The 23,776-nt window shown below is 44.0% G+C and overlaps 1 protein-coding gene across 1 annotated transcript in view; it reads left to right on the plus strand.

Annotated features, from left to right (window-relative positions):
- MID2 (midline 2) overlaps window positions 1-23,776 on the plus strand; it is a 721,370-nt gene that overhangs the window by 142,768 nt on the left and 554,826 nt on the right. Inside the window, exon 2 of the mRNA XM_030209458.1 lies at window positions 17,366-18,081. Coding sequence (XP_030065318.1) covers window positions 17,422-18,081 — 660 coding nt within the window. The 5' untranslated portion in view covers window positions 17,366-17,421. The remainder of the gene's footprint in view (window positions 1-17,365; window positions 18,082-23,776) is intronic.

The following is a 23,776-nucleotide window of genomic DNA, read 5'->3' on the forward strand; positions in this document are numbered from 1 at the left end:
ATATGTCACTGTTCGAAGAGAGTTTAATTAATCTAGATGTTCTGCACTATTCATATGCCAATGACATGCTTGTACTTGTCAAAGGAGTGGCATGCAGACCTTCTAACAAGAAAGAGCACCAGAAGGAGTGGAGGAGTGGCCTAGTGGTTAGAGCACCAGTCTTGCAATCCTTGTGATCTTGGGCAAGTCACTAAACTCTCCATTGCCTCAGGTACAAACTTAGATTGTGAGCCCTCCTGGGACAGAGAAATATCCAGTGTACCTAAATGTAACTCACCTTGAGCTACTACTGAAAAAAGGTGTGAGCAAAATCTAAATAAATAATAAATGAACTATGAACTAAAAATTCTACAGTCACAAAATATGGGACCTAAAAAAAGGGGCACTGTAAAGACCAGGAGGAACGTAATGAAACACAGTTGCACAACAATAGACTCGACACAGAACTGTTTTTCAGCAATCAATGCCTGCTTTAGGAGTCATGGTCTAATATACTGGAGTGCCTAGCTCATGCATTTAAAATAACCTCCATGGAGAAACTGTGTTCGCTGGGCACACAGGCATGGGTCCCGGCAAACTGCCACAAAACTGTGTAGAAGCCATAGAAAGTTGATATCGTTCACATGGCTTGAAATTTAATAACGATAAGACTAAGTTAGTATGGTTAAATAGCGCATTTAGATTGATCCCTCAGTCTTTAAAGCTAACTCCTGGTCTATCTTTACAAGTTGAGAAATCCTTTTCAATCCTAGGGTTTATTTTAGATATTAATCTTACTTTTGAGCTCCAGGTGAACAAAGTAATTAAGACTGGGGTTTTTTTTTTTCAGTCTTCGTATTTGTGGAAGATAACTATTTGATATTAATTAAGGCTTTAATTCTTTCTCATTTGGATTATTGCAGTGGTTTATACTCATGATGTATCTGACATAAATTAATCATGAAATTTCAGACACTGAAAAATGTTGCAGCCCGCATGATTTTTCAATGTCATAAAATAATCAGTCACTCCATTGTTGACTTGATTCATTTTCTTTTACCAAAAGGTATACGCTATCTCAGTATCTTTTGGTTTTCAAGCTGTTCAATGCTGGAACTCTCTTCCAATAAAAATCAGATGTTTTAATTCTTATTTTCTTTTTAAATGTTCATTGAAAACTTTTCTATTTCAGAAATACTGTTGTTGATAAGATTATGTTTTTGGTTTGCAGCATATGACTATTGTTGCTATCTGTTTTATACCTTGTGGGATTTAGTGGAATATAAATTCCAGATTAGATTAGATCCGGTCTGCCCAACATGGCAAAGCTGCATCCACTACTCTGTCATTCATGCGTAAACACTGCTTGGCAGTTTGCCATCATGCCATCCACATTTAGTTAGATAAATATGATTGTCAGACTTGTGAGTTCTTGTACCAAGTAGAGCGCTGCTGAGCCCGGTACTTGGACCAGGTTCTGCTTGGCGGCTGGACAACCCCGGGTTTCACCTGTGCTGACCGCCATTCCCCAGAGGTTGAACCCCTAGGTGCGGGTGGCCTGCAGGACTTACGAGACGGAGCTGGAAGCGGGATGGTGAACTTATCGGCCAGGCAGTGAGCAGGCAAGAGAGTGATCCAGGTACAGGCAATGTCAACAGGCAGGCAGCAGGCAGCGGAGTAATCCAGGTACAGGCAATGTCAATAGGCAAACAACAGGCAAGAGAGTAATCCAGGCACAGGTAAAGTCAATAGGCAGGCAGCAGGTCAAGAGAGTAATCCAGGCACAGGCAAAGTCAGTAGGCAGGCAGCAGGTCAAGAGAGTAATCCAGGTACAGGCAAATTCAGTAGGCAGGCAGCAGGTCAAGAGAGTAATCCAGGTACAGGCAAAGTCAGCAACGAGGGACAAAGTAGAGAAGAAGCACACTACAGAGCAAGTCACACCTACCAAAGTAGAAGCCAAAGCATGGAGTCCAGGAGGAGCTCAGCTGATAAAGTGTTGGTGTCTGACATCAGCAGGGACCAGCAGGGAGAAGGAGCATAGCCATAGGACAAGAGCAGGGCAAGGAGGAACCGGAAGACCAATAGGAAAGAAGCAAGGGAAGGCAGGCAGAGAGAGAGAGCAGACACAGGTGCATGGAAGCAAAGCAATCAAGGAGCCTGCAGCCAGAGAAGAGCTACACACATATGAGTCGGGGCTGTGCCAATCAAGTGTGTGTGTTGACGGGACCCCGTGCAGCCCGAGGACGCCGCTTGCATTGAGGTAGGGGACATGACAGTGATGCAGTCTTGGGATAATAATTTTATAACCAAAAAGTATTTTTAACATTATTTAACTTGCTAATTTCAAAATTAAGATGTTTTCCCCTCCACCTTGAGATGCACTCACTTGTATCTTATGATAATAAAGTGATATACAGTATATACACTTGATCCTCATTTGTCTTTTCCCATTTTCAGGACACAAACTATAAAGGTCTGTTCAGCATTATTCTTAGTTCCCTAATCCACACCTGTCATTTGCAATTTGCAGGACACAGACTGTAGAGGTCTTCTGGCACCGGCATTAGTTCTCATTGTAACATAGTAAATGATAGCAAATAAAGACCTGAGTGGTTCATCCAGTCTGCCAGCAGAGTACATGACAGCAGAGATCTGAATGGTCCATCTAGTCTGCTAGCAGTCACACTTATCATCAATTCGTGGAATTAGAAAAGGTGCAAAGAAGGGCGACGAAGATGATTAAGGGGATGGAACGACTTTTGTATGAGGAAAGGCTAAAGTGGCTGGGGCTGTTCAGCTTGGAGAAAAGGCGGCTGAGGGATGATATGATAAGAGGTATATAAAATAATGAGTGGAGTGGAACAGATAGATGTGGAGCGTCTGTTTATGCTTTCCAAAAATACTAGGACTAGGGGGCATGTGATGAAGCTGGAGTGCAGTAAGTTTAAAACAAATAAGAGGAAATTTTTCTTTACTCAGTGCATAATTCGACTCTGGAATTCGTTGCCGGAGAATGTGGTTAAAGCGGTTAGCTTAGCAGAGTTTAAGAAAGGTTTGGACGGCTTCCTGAAGGAAAAGGCCATAGTATGTTATAAATGGATGTAGGGAAAAATCCACTATTCCTGGGACAAGCAGTACAAAATGCTTTGCTCCATGGATCTTGTCGGGTGATTGTGACCTGGATGAGCCTTCGGAGACAGGGTGCTGGGCTAGATGGACCTTTGGTCTGTCCCAGTGTGGCGATGCTTATGTCTTACTAGTAAAAAAGGCCCATTTCTGACACAAATGAAACGGGCGCTAGCAAGGTTTTCCTCGGAGTGTGTATGTTTGAGAGAGTGTGTGTGAGAGTGACTGTGTGAGAGAGAGAGAGAGAATGAATGAATGTGTGAGTGTGTGTGTGACAGAAAGAGAGTGAGTGTGGGTGCGAGTGTGTCTGTGAGAGAGTGTGTGTCTGTGAGAGAGTGTGTGTGTGAGAATGAGAGTGTGTGCAAGTGCGTATGTGAGCCACAGTGAGTGAGAGTGTGTTTCACATAGATACAGTGTGTGTGAGAGAGAGTGTGTGTGTGAGACAGATAGAGTGTGAGAGAGTATGTGTGCGATACACAGACTCTCTGTGAGAGCGAGAGTGTATGAGATCGAGAGAGTGTTTGAGAGTGACTGTGTGACACATAGAGAGTGAATATGATACAGTGTGAGACATAGAGTGTGTGTTAGACAGTGTATGAGAGTGAGAGAGACACTGACTGTGAGAGAGAGAGTGTGTGTGTGACAGAGATACCAACCCCCCTCCCTATCTGTGGTCTCAGGACCCCCTCCCCTCCCTCTCTGGTCCCCCTCCCCCCTCCTTTCAGGTCTCTGGACCCCCCTGGTCTCAGGACCCCCTCTCCCCTCCGTCTCTGGTCTCAGGACCCCCTCCTCCTCCCCCCTCTCAGGTCTCTGGACCCCCTCCCCTCTGGTCTCAGGACCCCCTCCCCTCTGGCCTGAGGACCCCTCCCCCTCCGTGGTCTCAAGCCCCGCCCATGCTGCCCTCGCCTCCACGCCCCCTCCCAAGGTCGCAGCCGCTCCCCCCTGCACCCCCCCAGGGTGCCACCACTCCTCCCCGCCAACCCCCCCAAGGTCGCTGCAGCCACAGCTCCCCCCTCCAACCCCCCCCCGAGGTCGCCGCCGCTCCCCCCCCCCTCCGTCCGACGTCAGCTGCCATTTCCGGCCACAGCTGCTTCTCCTGTCGAGCAGCAGTGGCCGGTACAAAAACAAAAAAAACCAAATTAAACCTGCAAAATTGCTTTTAAAAAGGAAGCGGGGCACCGCAGGCAGCATTCGCTGTCAGCTCTGTATCCAGTCCTCCTCTCACCTCTCACGTCACTGCCCCTGGAATACAACCCCGGAGGAGCACAGCAACGTGAGAGGTGAGAGGAGGAGTGGCTGCAGAGCTGACAACCAATGCCTGATGACCTCGGAGGGTGGAGCAGTGGCTGCGGCGACCTCGGGGGGGGGGGTGGAGGGGGGAGCGGTGGCACCCTGGGGGGGGGGGGGGGTGGAGGGGTGAGGGGCAGCGACCTCGAGGGGGGGGCGTGGCGAAGGGCTGAAACTGCTCCTCCAACATTCCAATGTTACAAACGCAGCCAGAGACATTGGAACGTTGGGAGTGCAAGATGAACGTTCGATGAGAGTGCAAGATGAACGTTCGATGAAGCTGCTTGGGGCCGGGCCCGCACTGCTGTTGCTTAGGCTCTCTGGATGACGTTATCCGAGGCTTCAGTCCCAGGCACAGCTAATCAGAATGGAGGCACGGGCCCAGGCAGCTTCATGAAATATGGCGCAAATTATTATATAGGATGTCTTAAACCAACAATGAATGTGATATAAAACACTTGATCATGGTCCTTCCCTGGCGTTTCTGGAACATAGATCATAGAAGTCCACCTGGCACTGTCCAGCTACTTAAGTTGCCATCGAAGCCCTTTCCAGCCCATCCTAAACCAGACTAATATACAGTGGGGGAAATAAGTATTTGATCCCTTGCTGATTTTGTAAGTTTGCCCACTGACAAAGACATGAGCAGCCCATAATTGAAGGGTAGGTTATTGGTAACAGTGAGAGATAGCACATCACAAATTAAATCCGGAAAATCACATTGTGGAAAGTATATGAATTTATTTGCATTCTGCAGAGGGAAATAAGTATTTGATCCCCCACCAACCAGTAAGAGATCTGGCCCCTACAGACCAGGTAGATGCTCCAAATCAACTCGTTACCTGCATGACAGACAACTGTCGGCAATGGTCACCTGTATGAAAGACACCTGTCCACAGACTCAGTGAATCAGTCAGACTCTAACCTCTACAAAATGGCCAAGAGCAAGGAGCTGTCTAAGGATGTCAGGGACAAGATCATACACCTGCACAAGGCTGGAATGGGCTACAAAACCATCAGTAAGACGCTGGGCGAGAAGGAGACAACTGTTGGTGCCATAGTAAGAAAATGGAAGAAGTACAAAATGACTGTCAATCGACAAAGATCTGGGGCTCCACGCAAAATCTCACCTCGTGGGGTATCCTTGATCATGAGGAAGGTTAGAAATCAGCCTACAACTACAAGGGGGGAACTTGTCAATGATCTCAAGGCAGCTGGGACCACTGTCACCACGAAAACCATTGGTAACACATTACGACATAACGGATTGCAATCCTGCAGTGCCCGCAAGGTCCCCCTGCTCCGGAAGGCACATGTGACGGCCCGTCTGAAGTTTGCCAGTGAACACCTGGATGATGCCGAGAGTGATTGGGAGAAGGTGCTGTGGTCAGATGAGACAAAAATTGAGCTCTTTGGCATGAACTCAACTCGCCGCGTTTGGAGGAAGAGTAATGCTGCCTATGACCCAAAGAACACCGTCCCCACTGTCAAGCATGGAGGTGGAAATGTTATGTTTTGGGGGTGTTTCTCTGCTAAGGGCACAGGACTACTTCACCGCATCAATGGGAGAATGGATGGGGCCATGTACCGTACAATTCTGAGTGACAACCTCCTTCCCTCCGCCAGGGCCTTAAAAATGGGTCGTGGCTGGGTCTTCCAGCACGACAATGACCCAAAACATACAGCCAAGGCAACAAAGGAGTGGCTCAGGAAGAAGCACATTAGGGTCATGGAGTGGCCTAGCCAGTCACCAGACCTTAATCCCATTGAAAACTTATGGAGGGAGCTGAAGCTGCGAGTTGCCAAGCGACAGCCCAGAACTCTTAATGATTTAGAGATGATCTGCAAAGAGGAGTGGACCAAAATTCCTCCTGACATGTGTGCAAACCTCATCATCAACTACAGAAGACGTCTGACCGCTGTGCTTGCCAACAAGGGTTTTGCCACCAAGTATTAGGTCTTGTTTGCCAGAGGGATTAAATACTTATTTCCCTCTGCAGAATGCAAATAAATTCATATACTTTCCACAATGTGATTTTCCGGATTTAATTTGTGATGTGCTATCTCTCACTGTTACCAATAACCTACCCTTCAATTATGGGCTGCTCATGTCTTTGTCAGTGGGCAAACTTACAAAATCAGCAAGGGATCAAATACTTATTTCCCCCACTGTATATGGGACACAGACCGTACAAGTCTGCTGGCACCGGCCTTAGTTCTTCACAGCTGGAGTTGCCATCTAAGCTCCTCTTGACACATCAACACACATTCAGCCATTTAAGTTTGGTTTTTTTTTTATTCCATCCATTTTCTAATTAGAGATCCTCTGTGTTCATCCCACGCCTATTTGAATTCCATCACCATTTTTGTCTCAACCGCCTTCCTCTGGAGGGCTTTCCAGGCATCGACCATCCTCTCGTTTCACTCCTCTCTTTTGCCCTTTGTGGGAGACAGACCATAGAAATCCATCCGGCACTGGCCTTAGTTCCCAACTACTCTTGTCCAAAGTAAGAATAACTCACAATAAATGTAAAGCTTTTCTGGCATTATGTCAAAACTTGGTTGATTTGGGAACAGACTTCTTTTTAAAATGTCCTGCAAAATATTTAATTAGTTTGAGGGATGTAGTATATATTTTATGATCCTGCTTAGGTGAAGCAGTCAGTAGAAGAGAAATCATAAGAACCAGAGTACTTAGGGCCCCATTTACTAAGCCGCGCGCTAACTGTGTAGGTGCCCACAATATACCTATGGGTGCCTACACAGTTAGCGCACGCTAATTTTGTGCATACGCTACAAACGCTAGCGCATCTTAGTAAACAGCTTAGTGCCAGGGAAGTTTATTTGAATCTCCTGTGAATATGGATCTGCCATCAGCTTATTTGCTAAATTTCATTTCTTTTTCTATTTTCTTTTTACTCTTTTTTATTTTCATTATTGTGGGCTTTTTCTATTTTTATTTAGTGTGTTTTTTTTTCTTCACATCTTGAAGGATTTCCTGGTATGGAATGTATTTTTCCTTAGCTCTATTGTTATATCTATGGTGCTTATGTTAGAAGCTGTATTTGTGTTTTGGTCGTCTGAAAACCGGCATTTGGAAATCCATATTGCATTGATTTTCAAATGCTGATTTTATAAAACAAGGATATGGACATCTAAAATTGCTGTATGTCCATATGGTATGGGGGCATGATCTGTGGCTAAGGAGGGGCTAAAATATGGACACTCAACTTTGATTGCAGAAGGAGAAAGGACATCCATGTTCAAAAATCAAATCAAAATAATTCTTGTTAACCCCTATCTCCCCTTTTCGGGGTTCAATGCAGTGTACAGTTGTTCGATCATAAAACATTACACATAACTCAAACCAATATTAAAAACATTACACATAAATCAGTATAAAATCAAACAAAATATCAATACGTATAAATTGAAAAATATAAGGGATAATCTTCCTAGCAACCTAGTTACTGACAATATCAGGAAACAGTAATGTTTTAACCTTTTTCCTAAAGAGTAAATAATTTCTCTCTCATCTAATATATTTAGGAAAAGAATTCCAAAGTTGAATCACCAGAGACGCAAAAGTAGAATTAGAAAATTGGGCATTTTAAAGACAAGGCGGTTGTCAAGTTAGTTGGTGTTGTAACTGGGATGAACAGCCAAACAGGGAAGCTGATTGACATCCAAATTTAGACCTGGTATGTGGCACAACCAAGTTGCAGAAAGGTGCCCTGATTGAGCAGTTATCCACTGGAGGGAGTAAGAAAAGTCACAGTAGGTGTTTTTCTGTCCCTGGAAAGCTCTCTATTTAAAAAACAAAAGAAAAAGGAAAGAAGATTACAAAGGAATTCAAAGAGGCAATCTCTGGTTCTCTGCCTTAGCAAGTGGGAGAGGAAATTCTGGTGAACATGACAAGGACAGGGGAGGGGGGGGGGGGACCCGCAGTGTTGGCAAGTGTATCATCCCTTGAAGTCCTCTGGGATGGTAGAAAAGGGTTTGGGGGAATTGACATTAGACAGCATCAAGTTCCTGGCACAGCTGGGGGTTAACTGCACTGGGCTGGTGTTCAACTTGGTCTCTCATTCCATAGGGATGGGACTAGAAAACTGGGAGGGGAGAAGGACCCACAGTTGGGTCGGATACTAAAGGCTGGCTTGAGTGTGTCTTCACAAAGACAGCTGTGGCCTAATTTGAACTGAATGGCTCTATGTAGGGTTGTATTATTGCTGGAGAAAGGGGGGGGGGGGATAGTTGGGAAGGAAAGGGGGTGAACTCTTGAGTACCAGTGCTATAGGATCCTGGTTTTAAACCATAGTAATAAAGGACTAAATTCTATAAATGACACCAAAAATTGGCAGTGACCAAAAAATGCGCTAAGCGCTTTCCTATAAATGGCAGTCAAAATTAGGTGCCATTTGTAGAATAGCGCTTATGCTGGGAACCAGACCTAACTTTAGGTGCAGTGATTTACAGTGGGGGAAATAAGTATTTGATCCCTTGCTGATTTTGTAAGTTTGCCCACTGACAAAGACATGAGCAGCCCATAATTGAAGGGTAGGTTATTGGTAACAGTGAGAGATAGCACATCACAAATTAAATCCGGAAAATCACATTGTGGAAAGTATATGAATTTATTTGCATTCTGCAGAGGGAAATAAGTATTTGATCCCCCACCAACCAGTAAGAGATCTGGCCCCTACAGACCAGGTAGATGCTCCAAATCAACTCGTTACCTGCATGACAGACAGCTGTCGGCAATGGTCACCTGTATGAAAGATACCTGTCCACAGACTCAGTGAATCAGTCAGACTCTAACCTCTACAAAATGGCCAAGAGCAAGGAGCTGTCTAAGGATGTCAGGGACAAGATCATACACCTGCACAAGGCTGGAATGGGCTACAAAACCATCAGTAAGACGCTGGGCGAGAAGGAGACAACTGTTGGTGCCATAGTAAGAAAATGGAAGAAGTACAAAATGACTGTCAATCGACAAAGATCTGGGGCTCCACGCAAAATCTCACCTCGTGGGGTATCCTTGATCATGAGGAAGGTTAGAAATCAGCCTACAACTACAAGGGGGGAACTTGTCAATGATCTCAAGGCAGCTGGGACCACTGTCACCACGAAAACCATTGGTAACACATTACGACATAACGGATTGCAATCCTGCAGTGCCCGCAAGGTCCCCCTGCTCCGGAAGGCACATGTGACGGCCCGTCTGAAGTTTGCCAGTGAACACCTGGATGATGCCGAGAGTGATTGGGAGAAGGTGCTATGGTCAGATGAGACAAAAATTGAGCTCTTTGGCATGAACTCAACTCGCCGTGTTTGGAGGAAGAGAAATGCTGCCTATGACCCAAAGAACACCGTCCCCACTGTCAAGCATGGAGGTGGAAATGTTATGTTTTGGGGGTGTTTCTCTGCTAAGGGCACAGGACTACTTCACCGCATCAATGGGAGAATGGATGGGGCCATGTACCGTACAATTCTGAGTGACAACCTCCTTCCCTCCGCCAGGGCCTTAAAAATGGGTCGTGGCTGGGTCTTCCAGCACGACAATGACCCAAAACATACAGCCAAGGCAACAAAGGAGTGGCTCAGGAAGAAGCACTTTAGGGTCATGGAGTGGCCTAGCCAGTCACCAGACCTTAATCCCATTGAAAACTTATGGAGGGAGCTGAAGCTGCGAGTTGCCAAGCGACAGCCCAGAACTCTTAATGATTTAGAGATGATCTGCAAAGAGGAGTGGACCAAAATTCCTCCTGACATGTGTGCAAACCTCATCATCCACTACAGAAGACGTCTGACCGCTGTGCTTGCCAACAAGGGTTTTGCCACCAAGTATTAGGTCTTGTTTGCCAGAGGGATTAAATACTTATTTCCCTCTGCAGAATGCAAATAAATTCATATACTTTCCACAATGTGATTTTCCGGATTTAATTTGTGATGTGCTATCTCTCACTGTTACCAATAACCTACCCTTCAATTATGGGCTGCTCATGTCTTTGTCAGTGGGCAAACTTACAAAATCAGCAAGGGATCAAATACTTATTTCCCCCCACTGTATACCAACTACACCCTGATATAAATCCTCATGCCTAAATTATGCACAGATCCCCCTTATTCTATAACAGCATGCATAAATTATTGGAGCGCCCCCCCCCCCCCCGATCCACCCATGACCCTCCATGATCATGCCCCATTTTAAGAGCCATGTGTAAAATTTACACATGTTTAAATTTTAGTTGATGCCAATTAGCACTGATGATTGATAGAGCCCAATTATCACGCTAATTGGCTTGTTATTCAGTTAAATTGTGTAAGTAAATTGGTTGTGCGTCCAAATTTGTGTGTGTGCAATTTTTAGCACCATATGTAGAATTTGGGGGTAAATGTGTAAGCAAATCTTCCTATGATGTTGACTTTTCCTATGGGGGGGGGGGGGCTGGGGAGCTAGGGGGCTTATTGTGGTGCTGGGCATGGCATGCCAGTTTGGTAAATAGGGACTCTCATTAGGAGTCTGGCATTATAATCTGGGAGAAACCCTTCTGTATAGTTTTCATGGTGAAAAATGTTTGCTTTTATGTTCAAGTTTATTAGAAGATGTGATTCTGTTCAAACAGCTGTTTCAGTTGAGTGTTCCCAGAGGGAAGAGCGTGAGATGCTTTTGAAATGAAGGATTTATTAGTAATAGCGCAGTGTTCACGACTTAAATTACAAGCTCGCACGCTGTATGCATTTTTAATACTTTTATAGTGTAGTTTGTGCTCAGGATAGTTAATTAGTGTCAGCGAAATGAATTTTAATCAAATCGGAGATTTCATGAAATACATCAGTCACTGGACTTCAAAGAGCATCGAAGAAAGAGAAACAGAGAATTGTTCAACTTATGCCTCAGATGTAAAGCTCCAGAGACAGGTGAACCTTGCAAGGGTCATAGTTTGTTCTCTTAATTTTCTCTCTCACTTTAGCATTTAACTTTTCTCACTTCTCATTTTTCTTCCCATCAGCAACAGTGCGTAGAGGAATCAGACGTTCCATATACTGATCCCCGACTGCTGTTTACTTACATTTGAACCAAGATGTCATCCCCCAGCAGCTATCATATCCACCACAGCACCCCCCCCCAAGTAGATTTCCCTAGAGTTAACTGCTCTGGTGTGAATTGGAAAACATAAGCATTCAGTTTTGTGACGTTATGGGAATAACGCTACACTATATCACCATAACTGTTATTCACATAACTGTAGATTAAATGCTAAGAGGTGATGGGGAGCACCATGTGTTCAGTATATCAGTTCTTGGGGAGACTGAGGAAGGGGTCTGATTGTGTATAGGTGGGTGATACTTGCCCCAACATGGGGGAATTATGTTCCTCTGGAGAACACTGCTTCCCCTCTTTATTTTTCTCCGTCCACCTGTTCCCTGTCCTGATAGACCCAGGTTAAATTTAGGAATGGATACACCCCCCTTTTTTTTTATAACTTTGGGCATCAGCACCGTACAGTCTGTAATTTATCATTGATCCCTTTTTACAGCATTTGTTAAATGAAGCAAAGTGCAAACGCAAAACCTCTTCAGAATTCTTTGTGATAGAGGGGTGGCTATATTTTTGCTTGTGGAGCAGCAGTCTGTTCTAAGGGAAAACCATGTAAATTCTTAGTGCAGACACACAGGGACCTGGGTGAGGACCTATGGATGTTCCTGTGAATCAGAGTGCCACATGCACATTTTGACTCTCCCAAAGAGTTCAGTGTATAAACAATAAGCTAACAAATAATGTATATGCGTGTGACAACAATAAATAAAATATGTGAAGAGGGATCCTCAAAGAATTTTGCACACCCACTAGGCAACCATAAACATTTAAGTTGCCGAACAGGGTGGCTGCATTTTAATCACTGGTATCCTCTGAAATACAGTGCCCACCAAAGGAGGAATGGCCATCCTGTTTGACAACTTAAATGTTTATGGTTGCATAGTGGGTGTGCAATTTTCTGAGAATCCCTCCACATATGTTATGTGTACCTCGGTTTCTGAGGGTATTCCCCCCTTCAGTATTGGATATCTGTTTTACACAACCCTTGAGGATTGTGTTTGGCTGTTCTTCAGTTTTTGCAGTATTTGTAAAATATATCACAGGCTCTATACATTTTGCCCAAACATCTATATGCCGACATCCAAAATTTTTCTAAAATGGCACTATTTAGAAGGCTCTGAAGAAGAAAATTGTGAAGGGATTTTTGGGATTGGTGTGTACATAGACATATGGATGTTGGTCTTTTGGTGATAATTGTCTATCTGGCCAGTACTGTGAGTTATGCTTTATCATAAAGCTCAGGTCATCCTAAACAGACCCAGAACAAAACTAATCTTTGATCTGTTAATGTAACACACTAAACAACAGTAATTAGTAAGTAAAAGCAGTAATGTCTTCTTGCAAATATTTCTACCCTCATAAGATAATGTATTGCTAGCCCTGTGGTCAGGTGCTATGTACTGCCATGTTGAAGGTCCCTGAGTTGGGTCTTCATAAGAAATGCTATATTGAGGCAGATCAAGTATCCTGATATTGGCCATCAATGCCAATATTAGGGTGGATATCCAAGGCAATTGCCGTAGGCTGTCATCTGAATTGAAGGAAACACAGCCTGTAGGCAGGTTTGAGGTGCTCTCTCTAGTCTCTGTCCTAGGCCCCATCATGTCTAATACTGGCTCTGGTGTCAAGTCCAGGTCACTATATACCTGGCAGGATCCTAAAGAGTAAATCCATTCCTTTTTGCTCATAACCAAGCCTACCTGGCTAATAATTGTTTAGACTATTCCTCCAGGAACTCTGGACGAGGCTTCTTGGGCTTTAAAAGGAAGAGATTGGCACAAAGGATAAAGATGGGAGTTAAACATCCCACTATAGAGCACTTCCTCTGTAGCCTAGGGGAAGCTGCAGAGTTCTCTTATAGGCTGAAGGCAAGCCTTCTTTGCCAGAGGATGTAGTAGCAGTGGTTAGCGTAGCTGGGTTTAAAAAAGGTTTGGACAAATTCTTGGAGGAAAAGTCCATAGCCTGCTATTGAGATAGACATGGGGTAGTAACTGCTTGCCCCAAGATTGGAAGCATGGAATGTTGCTGCTAATTGGGTTTCTGCCAGGTACTTGTAACCTGGCTTGCCTACTGTTTGGTTGTCCCCAGTTTTCAGCCATAATGGAAACCGAGGACGCCCACCTCAAAAATGACCAAATCCAAGCCCTTTGGTCATGGGAGGAGCCAGAATTCATACTGCACTGGTTCCCCTCACATGCGAGGACACCAACCGGGCAACCTAGGGGGGCACTGAAGTGGACTTCATAAATTGCTCCCAGGTGCATAGCTCCCTTACCTTGGGTGCTGAGCCCCTCAAAACCCATTCCACACAACTGTACACCACTACCATAGCCCTAAGGGATGAAGGGGGGCACCTACATGTGGGTACAGTGGGTTTTGGGTGGGTTTTGGAGGGCTCACATTTACCACCACAAGTGTAACAGGTGTGTGTGGGGGGGGGGGGGGGGGTGGGCCTGGGTCCGCCTGCCTGAAGTGCACTGCACCCACTAAAAACTGCTCCAGGGACCTGCATACTGCTGTGATGTAGCTGGGTATGACATTTGAGGCTGGCATAGAGGCTGAAAAAAATGTTTTAAAATTTATTTTAGTGTGGGAGAGGGTTGGTGACCACTGGAGGTGTAAGGGGAGGTCATCCCCAATTTCCTCCGGTGGTCATCTGGTCAGTTCGGGCACCTTTTCAAGGCTTGGTCATGAAAAAAAAGGGACCAAGTAAAGTCGACCAAATGCTCGTGAGGGACGCCCTTCTTTTTTCCATTATCGGCCGAGGACGCCCATCTCTTAACCATGCCCCATCCTGCCTTCTGTACACTGCCGACACGCCCCCGTGAACTTTGGTCATCCCTGCGACGGAAAGCAGTTGAGGATGCAAAAAATCGGCTTTCAGTTATGCCAATTTGGGCGACCTCGGGAGAAGGACACCCATCTCCCTATTTGTGTCGGAAGATGGACGTCCTTCCCTTTCGAAAATATGCTAGATAGTCATTTCTTAAGGATGACATCTGATGGCACAATTCAAAGTCCATAATTAAAGGTTCTGGAAGAAGACCTTGTCCCAGGCCCATCACTGCAAAGACCAGAGTAGACATGCAGGGCTGCCGAGAGGGGGGGGGGGGGGACAAAGTGGGGCCCGGCGCCGCATGTCCCTTGCATGCAGCATTCTTTTCTTCATCCGTCGCTGGCAGCGCTGCCATTCATTCTAACAGGCAGCTCTGGGGGGAGTGGCGGCGATGTCGGGGGGGGGGGGGGGGGCTCAGGGGCGGCCTTGTCCCAGGCCCGGCCCAGTCTCTCAGCGGCCCTGTAGACATGTTGGGGGGAAGGGGGAGAGGATATAAAAAGGAAGAAAACCCCACAGCTAATACAAAGGAGCAGGTGAAAACTACAAGATGAAAAAAAAAGAGTAGATATTGTACTATAGCATTGGTGCATGCTAACTATCTCTCTGCTCTGTAAAAAAATATCACAACCTTCTGACTGTCCTGATAAGTTTATCTTCTTGAAGTCTATATTAAACAGTTCCGCTTGTTATTTTTGACTGGAGACAGATCTCTTTCAGTATTTCATCTTCAGCATGCCGAGGGAAATAGGAGGCTGATTAATCCATTCTGTTTCTAGCAGTGCAGTGGGTTCTTTTTTTTTCACTTCTTTTTGCTCTCAGATCATGTAGAACAGATATAGGGAACAATAATCATCCTCTGTGTTGTTGCACAAACCCTGTGGGCAGTGTTATTCCACAGGGATTGCAACAATCAGGAAAGCAAAACTGTCCAGGTAGATTTGCTCTCATTATTTCCTAATGAAATATTACTTACAGAGATTCACAGCTGCACTCTCTGTGGGTAAGATTTCTGGGCAAAATAACGTTCACCCTAACTGAAGTCAGGTTGGACAATAATCAGAGTCTTGATTTCTTTCAATAAAATGCTATTTAACAGTCAGAAAGGGCTTTCATTAGTACCCACCCCCTGTACACAACTCTTTTCAGGCTAATTTTTACAATGCCTTTTAAAGCTCTTCCACTCTTCTTGTATACACTATTTTTCAGATTGTGCTGTCTAATAATGGTTTATGGACTTTTCCTCCAGGAACTCTGGACGAGCCCTCTAAAATGTACAATTCAGAATGCATTAAAAGTAGGAGTTTGTTTCATAGACGTATAGAATATTGCCTATACTTTTGACATGAAAGAATAGATAGAAATATCCAAGAGGTGACAGACCCCCCCCCCCCCCTAAAAAAAATCTAGGATTCATAAATCTTCACCCTTTTTTTTTACTTAATATTTGGCGGAAGTTCCTTTGGCTGCAGAACCAGCCTTCAGTTGTTTAGGATAAGCATCTGTCAACTTTGCTAAGCATGATGGTGCAGATTTTGCCCATTTTTCTTGGCAGAATAGCCCAAGCTCTCACTTGTGGACCGGAATCATTTGTAGTCTGCACTCTTCAAGTCTTGCCACAGATTTTCTATTGGATTGAGGTCCAGGCTTTGACTGGGCCACAAGAACATTCACTTTGTTCTTGCTGAGCCATTCAATTGTTATTTGGGCTTACAATCATTGTTGTAAGTAAATATATAAGTACATAAGTGTTGCCATACTGGGACAGACTGGAGGTCCATCAAGCCCAGTATCCTGTTTCCAGCAGTAGCCAATTCAGGTCACAAGTACCTGGCAAGGTCCCAAAACAGTACAATACATTTTATGCTGCTTATCCTAGAAATAAATTTGTAGCTTCATTTTCTATAATTAATGGAGTTCCTTTCCTATTTTATGTATTTTATTTTTGTGATCTGTGTTGCAAGTTTTTAAATACACATAAACAAATATGGAAACGTTTAATGTATTTTTGCTTGAGGAGGGGGTGGAGGGGGCTGATAGTGGTTCAAGGTTTTGGTGGGTGGGTGGGTTGAGAGGGTTTGTGGGAGGAGGCTATAAGGGTACATGCCTTCCTCCAGTTTTAAAGGAGGAATCATGTTTGGGGGGGTGAACTTAGTAAATATAGCACAAAAGAAATATAACATCTGTGAATTTTGCAAAATTTCAAGGATGCAGCCACCTTATAAGGGATTTGTGGTTGTATGTTCATTCTTTTATTGATGTGGTTAATATGTTGTCACTATGATTGGATGCTTGCCGTTTTATGAACATTTTTTAATAAAACTTATTTCAAATAAAATACTAATGTATAAAATGCATGTGTGCACATATGGGCATATATGTACCTGAGTGCTATTGTGAGAATAAGGCAGAAGCTAATCTCTGGCAGCTTGTATATACAGTGTAAGAATTTCAGATCTTAGTGGTGTCGTAATCAGAAATCCTCATCAAAATATGCAATCATTGAAGGAGAATTTGAGCAGAGAATTGAAGTCTTCATAAACCTCTGAAATGTATTGTTAGAACATTATTTTTAGTAGGGACAAAATGAGCATGTGAGAGCAAGACTGAGAAATGGGGAACTGGTAAATAGAGGGAAACCAGTGGAGAAGGAATCATTTTATTATGTTTCACAATGTTTTGCAATATTTATGTACATTTTACCGGAGTTTTCATAAACTATTCTTTGGTACAGGGGTTCTCAACCCGGTCTTTGGGACACACCCAGCTAGTCAGGTTTTTAAGATATCCACAATAATTATTCATGAGATGAATTTGCATGTACTACTTGCATTGTTTGTAAATCTATCTCATTCATTTTCATTATGGGTATCCTGAAAACCTGACTGACTGGGTATGTCCCAGGGACTGGATTGAGAACTCCAGCTCTGGTAGTGTTAATATTGTGAGAAAGTGCATCCTGTATTATGTACCCCTGAATACTTGTTCTTCTGTACAGCTTTCTTTGACTTGACTGTTGCCTTGTTTGTCTGTTACAGGTAGATAACCAGCACCCCTGGTTTCTAATTCTGAAGCAGGACTGTTTTAACTAAAGATGGAAACACTGGAGTCGGAATTGACCTGCCCAATCTGTCTGGAGTTATTTGAAGATCCATTACTGCTGCCTTGTGCTCACAGCTTGTGCTTCAACTGCGCCCATCGTATCCTGGTCTCCAGCTGCACATCGAACGAGTCCATTGAGCCTATAACTGCATTCCAGTGCCCTACCTGTAGGTATGTCATTTCACTTAACCATCGAGGCCTAGAAGGACTGAAGCGGAATGTAACCCTGCAGAACATTATTGACCGCTTTCAGAAGGCTTCCTTGAGTGGACCCAACTCGCCCAGTGAGAGTCGTAGAGAGAGAACCTACAAAAACAGTCCCGCCATGACTAGCGAAAGGATTGCTTGCCAGTTCTGTGAACATGATCCACCTAGAGATGCAGTGAAGACCTGCATCACATGTGAGGTGTCCTACTGTGACCGATGCCTAAGGGCAACACACCCCAATAAGAAGCCCTTTACCAGCCACCGGCTAGTGGAGCCTGTGCCAGACACACACTTGCGAGGTCTCACTTGTTTGGAGCATGAAAATGAGAAGGTGAACATGTACTGTATCCCTGATGATCAACTGATTTGTGCCTTATGCAAACTGGTGGGGCGCCACAGGGATCACCAGGTTGCCTCACTGAGTGATCGCTTTGAGAAGCTTAAGGTAAGGCCTCTGTTGGGAATTTTAATATGCCAAGTTAAGATATAGGAAATTCTCAGTTGTTGGATATGCTGTTCTTTGATTACAGTTAGTAGACAGAAGTTTGCAAGCACTATCTTATTTATAGTCTTGGAGTTAAGCAATATTGGAGCCAGACCTTTTGGGTTGTTCTTGCGAGCAGTCTAGTTTTTCACTGATCATTATGCTATGTAATTACAGAGCCTGATATCCAAAGGGGCTTAACCATGCCCAGTTAAACCCTGCTGAACTGGCCGGTTGCCAATATTCAGCATTATTTAATCAGGTAGTGCTGCTGAATATCTCCGCTAACCGGCCATTCCCTAACCGTCTAGGGTATGGCTGGTTGGGGGTGGAGTTTGCGCGGAACCCCAACTTGGCCAATTAGCAGTGATATATAGTCAGCTAACCAGCTAAATGAACGCATAAAGTTAGGGCAGCGAAAAGGCTGTTTACTTGGGCCAACTTAACTGGACACTAATCAGAATTATTTTATTTATTGGGATTTATTAACTGCCTTTATGAAGAGATTCACCTAAGTAGGTACAGTTTGACATAAAACTTATATTTTTGTTAACAGCATAACAATAGTAAAATAACCAAGAATAGGTAAACTTGAAAACAGTAAATTGAAACCTAATAATAGAACTACTGTGAAACAGTATAAAAAATATACATATTTAACAGCACTGGAATTTAAATACCAGAGATATAATACAATGTTAGCATAATTAATGATACACCTAAGCATGCATTGAAACATTCAGCTAACACAGATATTATGCTAATGATTTGCTACAATATGGCTTACCATACAGATGAGGGACCAAGAGTAGATATATAATGGAAACACAATGTATGGTACAGAGTCAGTTGGGATAATTTGATGGTTAGCTAAACAGAAGGCAAGTTCTTTGTATAGTTAAGCAAGAGATAAGGAACTGATGTAAGTTACAGTGTGTTTAGCAAGCTAGTCCAGGTGCAGAATGGGTGTATAGTCAGTCACCCAATGTATTAAAGGGTTGGGAGAAGAGTCAGGCTTTCTCCTGCTTCCTGAAGTAGGGGTAGTCTCGATGAGTTATACGTAGTCCCTCTGGGAGTACATTCCAGAGTGTGGGGGCTACTCCTGAGAAGGCTTGCTGGCGGGTATCACATCGTACAATTTCTTTTGACGAAGGTACAGATAGTGATTATTCTTGAGAGGATCTTAGAGGTCTCTAAGGTGTTTAAAGGGCTAATTTATTCTTTAAGTATTCTGTCCCAGTTTGTCTGAGGACCTTGAATATCAAATTAAGTTCCTGGTTAGCGTACATACTGGGGTATTTAGTTCTTGAAGCCACGCATTCCCCATTATTGAATATCCAGGGTTAGTTCAATCTGCGACTGTACTAAGCTTACAAGATATTACTGCTGCAGACTTAATATTACCCCCATAGGGGTAATAGGATATACATTTAAATGACTGTTCTATATCTGACCATATAAATAAAAAATGCACCTCTATTATAGCTGAAAGTGCTTAGAAAATTACACTCACACGATGTTATGAAGAGAAGCAGGATTGTTAAATTGATGAATGACAATTTGTTTTATTTTATTTTTATTTATAACAAGTTTATATTACATCTCAAGTACAACACTTGCCAACAGAAAATGGCATTTATTCCAAGAAACTAACACATGAATCATAAACAAAAAGGAAATTCAAATACAGACTCAGACATCATATACAATCAATGAAAGGAAAAAAAGGGGGGGGGGGGGCAAAGGAAAACGGAAAGGAGGAGAACCTATTCCAATATGTTAGGAAAATGGACAGGAAATTTCTTCCAGAGTCGAACATTAATACACAGAAGACAAACTCCCCTGTTTACTAAAGCTTAGTTCGAGTTATCTGCAGCAGGGCCCATTTTATTCCTATGGGCTCTGCTGCAGATAACTTGAGCTAAGCTTTAGTAAACAACCTCCTAACTATTCTGTGTCCACCACATTCACTATGTGAGAGGATGCTACCAGGGCCGCCGAGAGACTGGGCTGGGCCTGGGGCCAGGACACCCCTGCCCCCGAGGTCGTCGCCGCCGCCACCCCCTCCATCCACCACCTTGTGGAAGTTACATCAGACAAGGGCGGGACACAGAGAGGGAAGGCCCGAAGGGAGGCGATCTGCAGACTGCCGCTGCTGTGCTTTCACACGGAGCGAGGTGGTGAGGCGCTATGATTTGAATGGAGGGGGCCCGGCCCGGTGGCGGATGGTCGACGGAGTCGAGGGTGGGAGGGTGGGACTGCGGTGCCAGGCCCCCCTTGGAGGTCCGGGGAATTTTGTCCCCCCTGCCCCCCCCCCCTCTCGGCAGCCCTGGACGCTACATTCGGAACTGGCAGTTTCCTAGCCTCCACAAAATTACTTAAATGTCCTGGGTCAACAAAGGAATAAACCTTAGCCCCCAATTTTACAACACATTTACAAGGAAATACAGTGCACTCCATTTAAGTGCACGTCGGATAAGCGCATGCTCTGTTTAACCTCATGTCGTACTTCGGTCCCGTTTTTGGCGCCATCAGTTTCTGTGGGGACAAACTTTGGTTTAGCGCTTATATGCATGGTTTAAAACTGCTCCTCTGCAGGAAAGACTCTGCATAAGCGCACGCACGGAATATGGATGCCGATTGGCACATGACAACAGGGCGGTAAATTTGAAATCTCGTTGGTTAACTGCCACAGGCAGAATAAGCGAAAGAATGTTGTTAGAGTGTACACTGGAGTCTTCGTCGTCGCCGCGCAACTGTAAGACTTTAACACTGGCTGAACGAATAGAAGTTCTTAAAAAATTAGAAAACAAAGTCAAGCATCTATTGCTAAAGAATATGGTGTGAATCCCAGTCAAATTTCACGTATCTTGAAGCGGAAAGATCAGCTTCTGGGAGACTGTCAAAACAATACAAATCCACACAGGAAACGAAAACGGGCGGGAAAAGCTGAGGATATAGAAGATGCTCTTCTTCGGTGGTTTTCTCAAGTCAGGAGCAGACAGTTTCCTGTCAGTGGTCCACTGCTTGTGGAGAAAGCTAATCAGCTAGCTGAAAGTCTTGGACTAACTGAATTCAAAGCCACTGTTGGATGGTTGGAAAGATGGAAGGAGAGGAACAACATAAAATTCAAGAAACAGCATGGTGAAAAACAAGACGCTGATGTCTTTGGTGCTGAAAATTGGGTTGTTTCAGTTCTTCCTACTATCTTGAATGAGTTTGCACCTCGTGACATTTTCAATGCTGACGAAAACGGTCTGTACTGGTGTGCAATTCCAGATGGAACACTTGCATTCAAACAAGCCGAAACTAGAGGAAGTAAAACGTCTAAGGACCGACTGACGATCCTCCTTTGCTGCAATATGGATGGGAGTGAGAAGTTGGAACCACTCGTTATTGGAAAGAGCAAACAGCCCCATTGCTTCAAGAATGTTAAGCGACTTCCTGTGTCATACAAGGCTAATGCAAATTCATGGATGACTGGGGAAATTTGGAAGTAGTGGCTAAAGAAGTTAGACACTAGAATGCGGCCACAAAAGCGTCAGATTTTGTTGCTTTGTGATAATTGTGCTGCACACAGTGATGATGTCAGGCTGTCTAACATCAAGGTGGTCTTCCTGCCACCAAACACTACCTCTCTGATCCAACCTATGGATCAGGGCATAATAGCCAATTTCAAACAACATTATCGGGCTCTTGTGCTACGTCATCTGATGAGCGTTATGGATGACCAGACTGGAAAGGATAAACGTACTGTTGAACTGCCTTGTAATCTATCACTGTTGGATTCCCTACATATGCAGAAAGAAGTCTGGAGCCATGTTACACAGGCAACCATTGTGAACTGCTACAAGCGGGCAAGCTTTGTTAAGGATGTGGAGAGGGACGAAACATGCAGCTGTTGCAAACGCGTCAGATGAACAGGCTATTGACATCCCAACCGGTGTTACTGAAGAGGAGTTTCATCACTACGTAGCTGTTGATTACAATCTATAAACAGCTGACGACAGCACTGATGTTGAGATATGCGCCTACATTCGGGCAATAGCTGATGATGAAACAGATGATGAAATGAGCAGCGAGGAACATGCTGACAAAATTCAACAACCTCCTGTCACTTTTGCAAGAGCGCTGGAGAGTCTCAACACTGTGCGGGCCTATCTGGAGGCCACTGGATGTCAGTGCTATGACAGGTTTTACCATCTGTCAGACGTAGTCTATGGAACTCACAGATACAAGAGTGTACAGAGGACTATGACTGATTACTTCAAGTAAACCTAACGTCAGTTAATGGAGACTGTATAACGTTAGTTAATGGAGACTGTATACTGTACGTATAATAAACAATACTGTACATATGTTTATCAGATGCCAAGCTTCTTTGGGTCACAACGGTTACGTGCACGCTCTGGTTAACTGTATGTATTGCTTTGGTATGCCAACCCGCACAGAAGGTATATTCTCCACAGCAGAACAATGAAGCAAAAAAACAGTGGATCCAAAAAACCTCTCAGATGGTGTCTTCTTAAACAAGTCCTGGCTCGACAGGAAAGTTTACGTGGCAGTATCCGTGTATCGAGCATTTCAATTTGTAGAAATCTGTTCAGCTTTATTATCTACATATTTCTTTCTTGATTGGAAGGAAATAGACCCCTGACGCAGGCCTATACGGCCGAAACACGATTTCGTGTCGGGTTTTTAATGTTACTTTTTTAATCACTTTACAATAAAGGACTTGTTTAAGAAGACACCATCTGAGAGGTTTTTTGGATCCACTGTTTTTTTGCTGTATTGCTTTGGTCCCAGACCCTTGCACTTAAGCGAATTGTACTGTAGTAGGAAATAAGTAGCTTCCAAGGCCGAAACTTGAGGTTTAAGAGTCACAAAGGCCTTTCTCCACGTTTGTATGGCGCTGGATAAATCAGGAAATACATGACTTTTTTTTACCAAGAAACATTTGAGCCTTAAAGTGAAAGTACAAACAAAGAACCCAGAACGATCTGGTTTTATTTTGTTAAAGTGACCATCACTGGCTTGACTTCTTCAATGAGCAATGTTTCTTTTGAATGAGAACTGTCTATTTTGACAGTCAGAAAGAGGGTTGCGCTATTACAGATTTGAAACTTGTCGATGGTAACATTGTCATGCAGGTTTCAATTCTTTGTATGAAAGTGTTAAGAGACTGACACAGCCTTCTAGGCACAAGGGACATTTGAATGACACTTCTGCCTTTTGTCAATCTAAATCTTTGTGTCCCAGCAAAGCCTTATTCTAGATTTGCTAATGATAGTCCATGCCTGGGGGAATTCTGTACAGCAAAAGTAAAATTCAGTGCAAAAAAGAAAACTATTGTGCAGAAAATGTAAAATTTGCAAAATCATGCATATTTTATTTTGATCTGGCTGCTGGTACTTACGTCTTCTTGGCTGTGTGACCCAACTGCTGCTGCCCCCGGCGGCCCAGCTGCCTCTTGCATGAAATATGACATTTTTGCATTGGAAAGTAATTTCTCCTGAATTCTGAGCTACAAAGTTGTATAGAATTCCTCCAGAAGAAAATGACATTCCACCTTGCATTCTAGAACCCACCAGCAAATCGTATGTGAACCATTAGCAATTCCTGGCATGCAGTTTGCACATCCTCAACAATACCCAAT

This window comes from Microcaecilia unicolor, chromosome 7 (genome assembly GCF_901765095.1).
Source record: "Microcaecilia unicolor chromosome 7, aMicUni1.1, whole genome shotgun sequence".
NCBI classification, from domain to species: domain Eukaryota; kingdom Metazoa; phylum Chordata; class Amphibia; order Gymnophiona; family Siphonopidae; genus Microcaecilia; species Microcaecilia unicolor.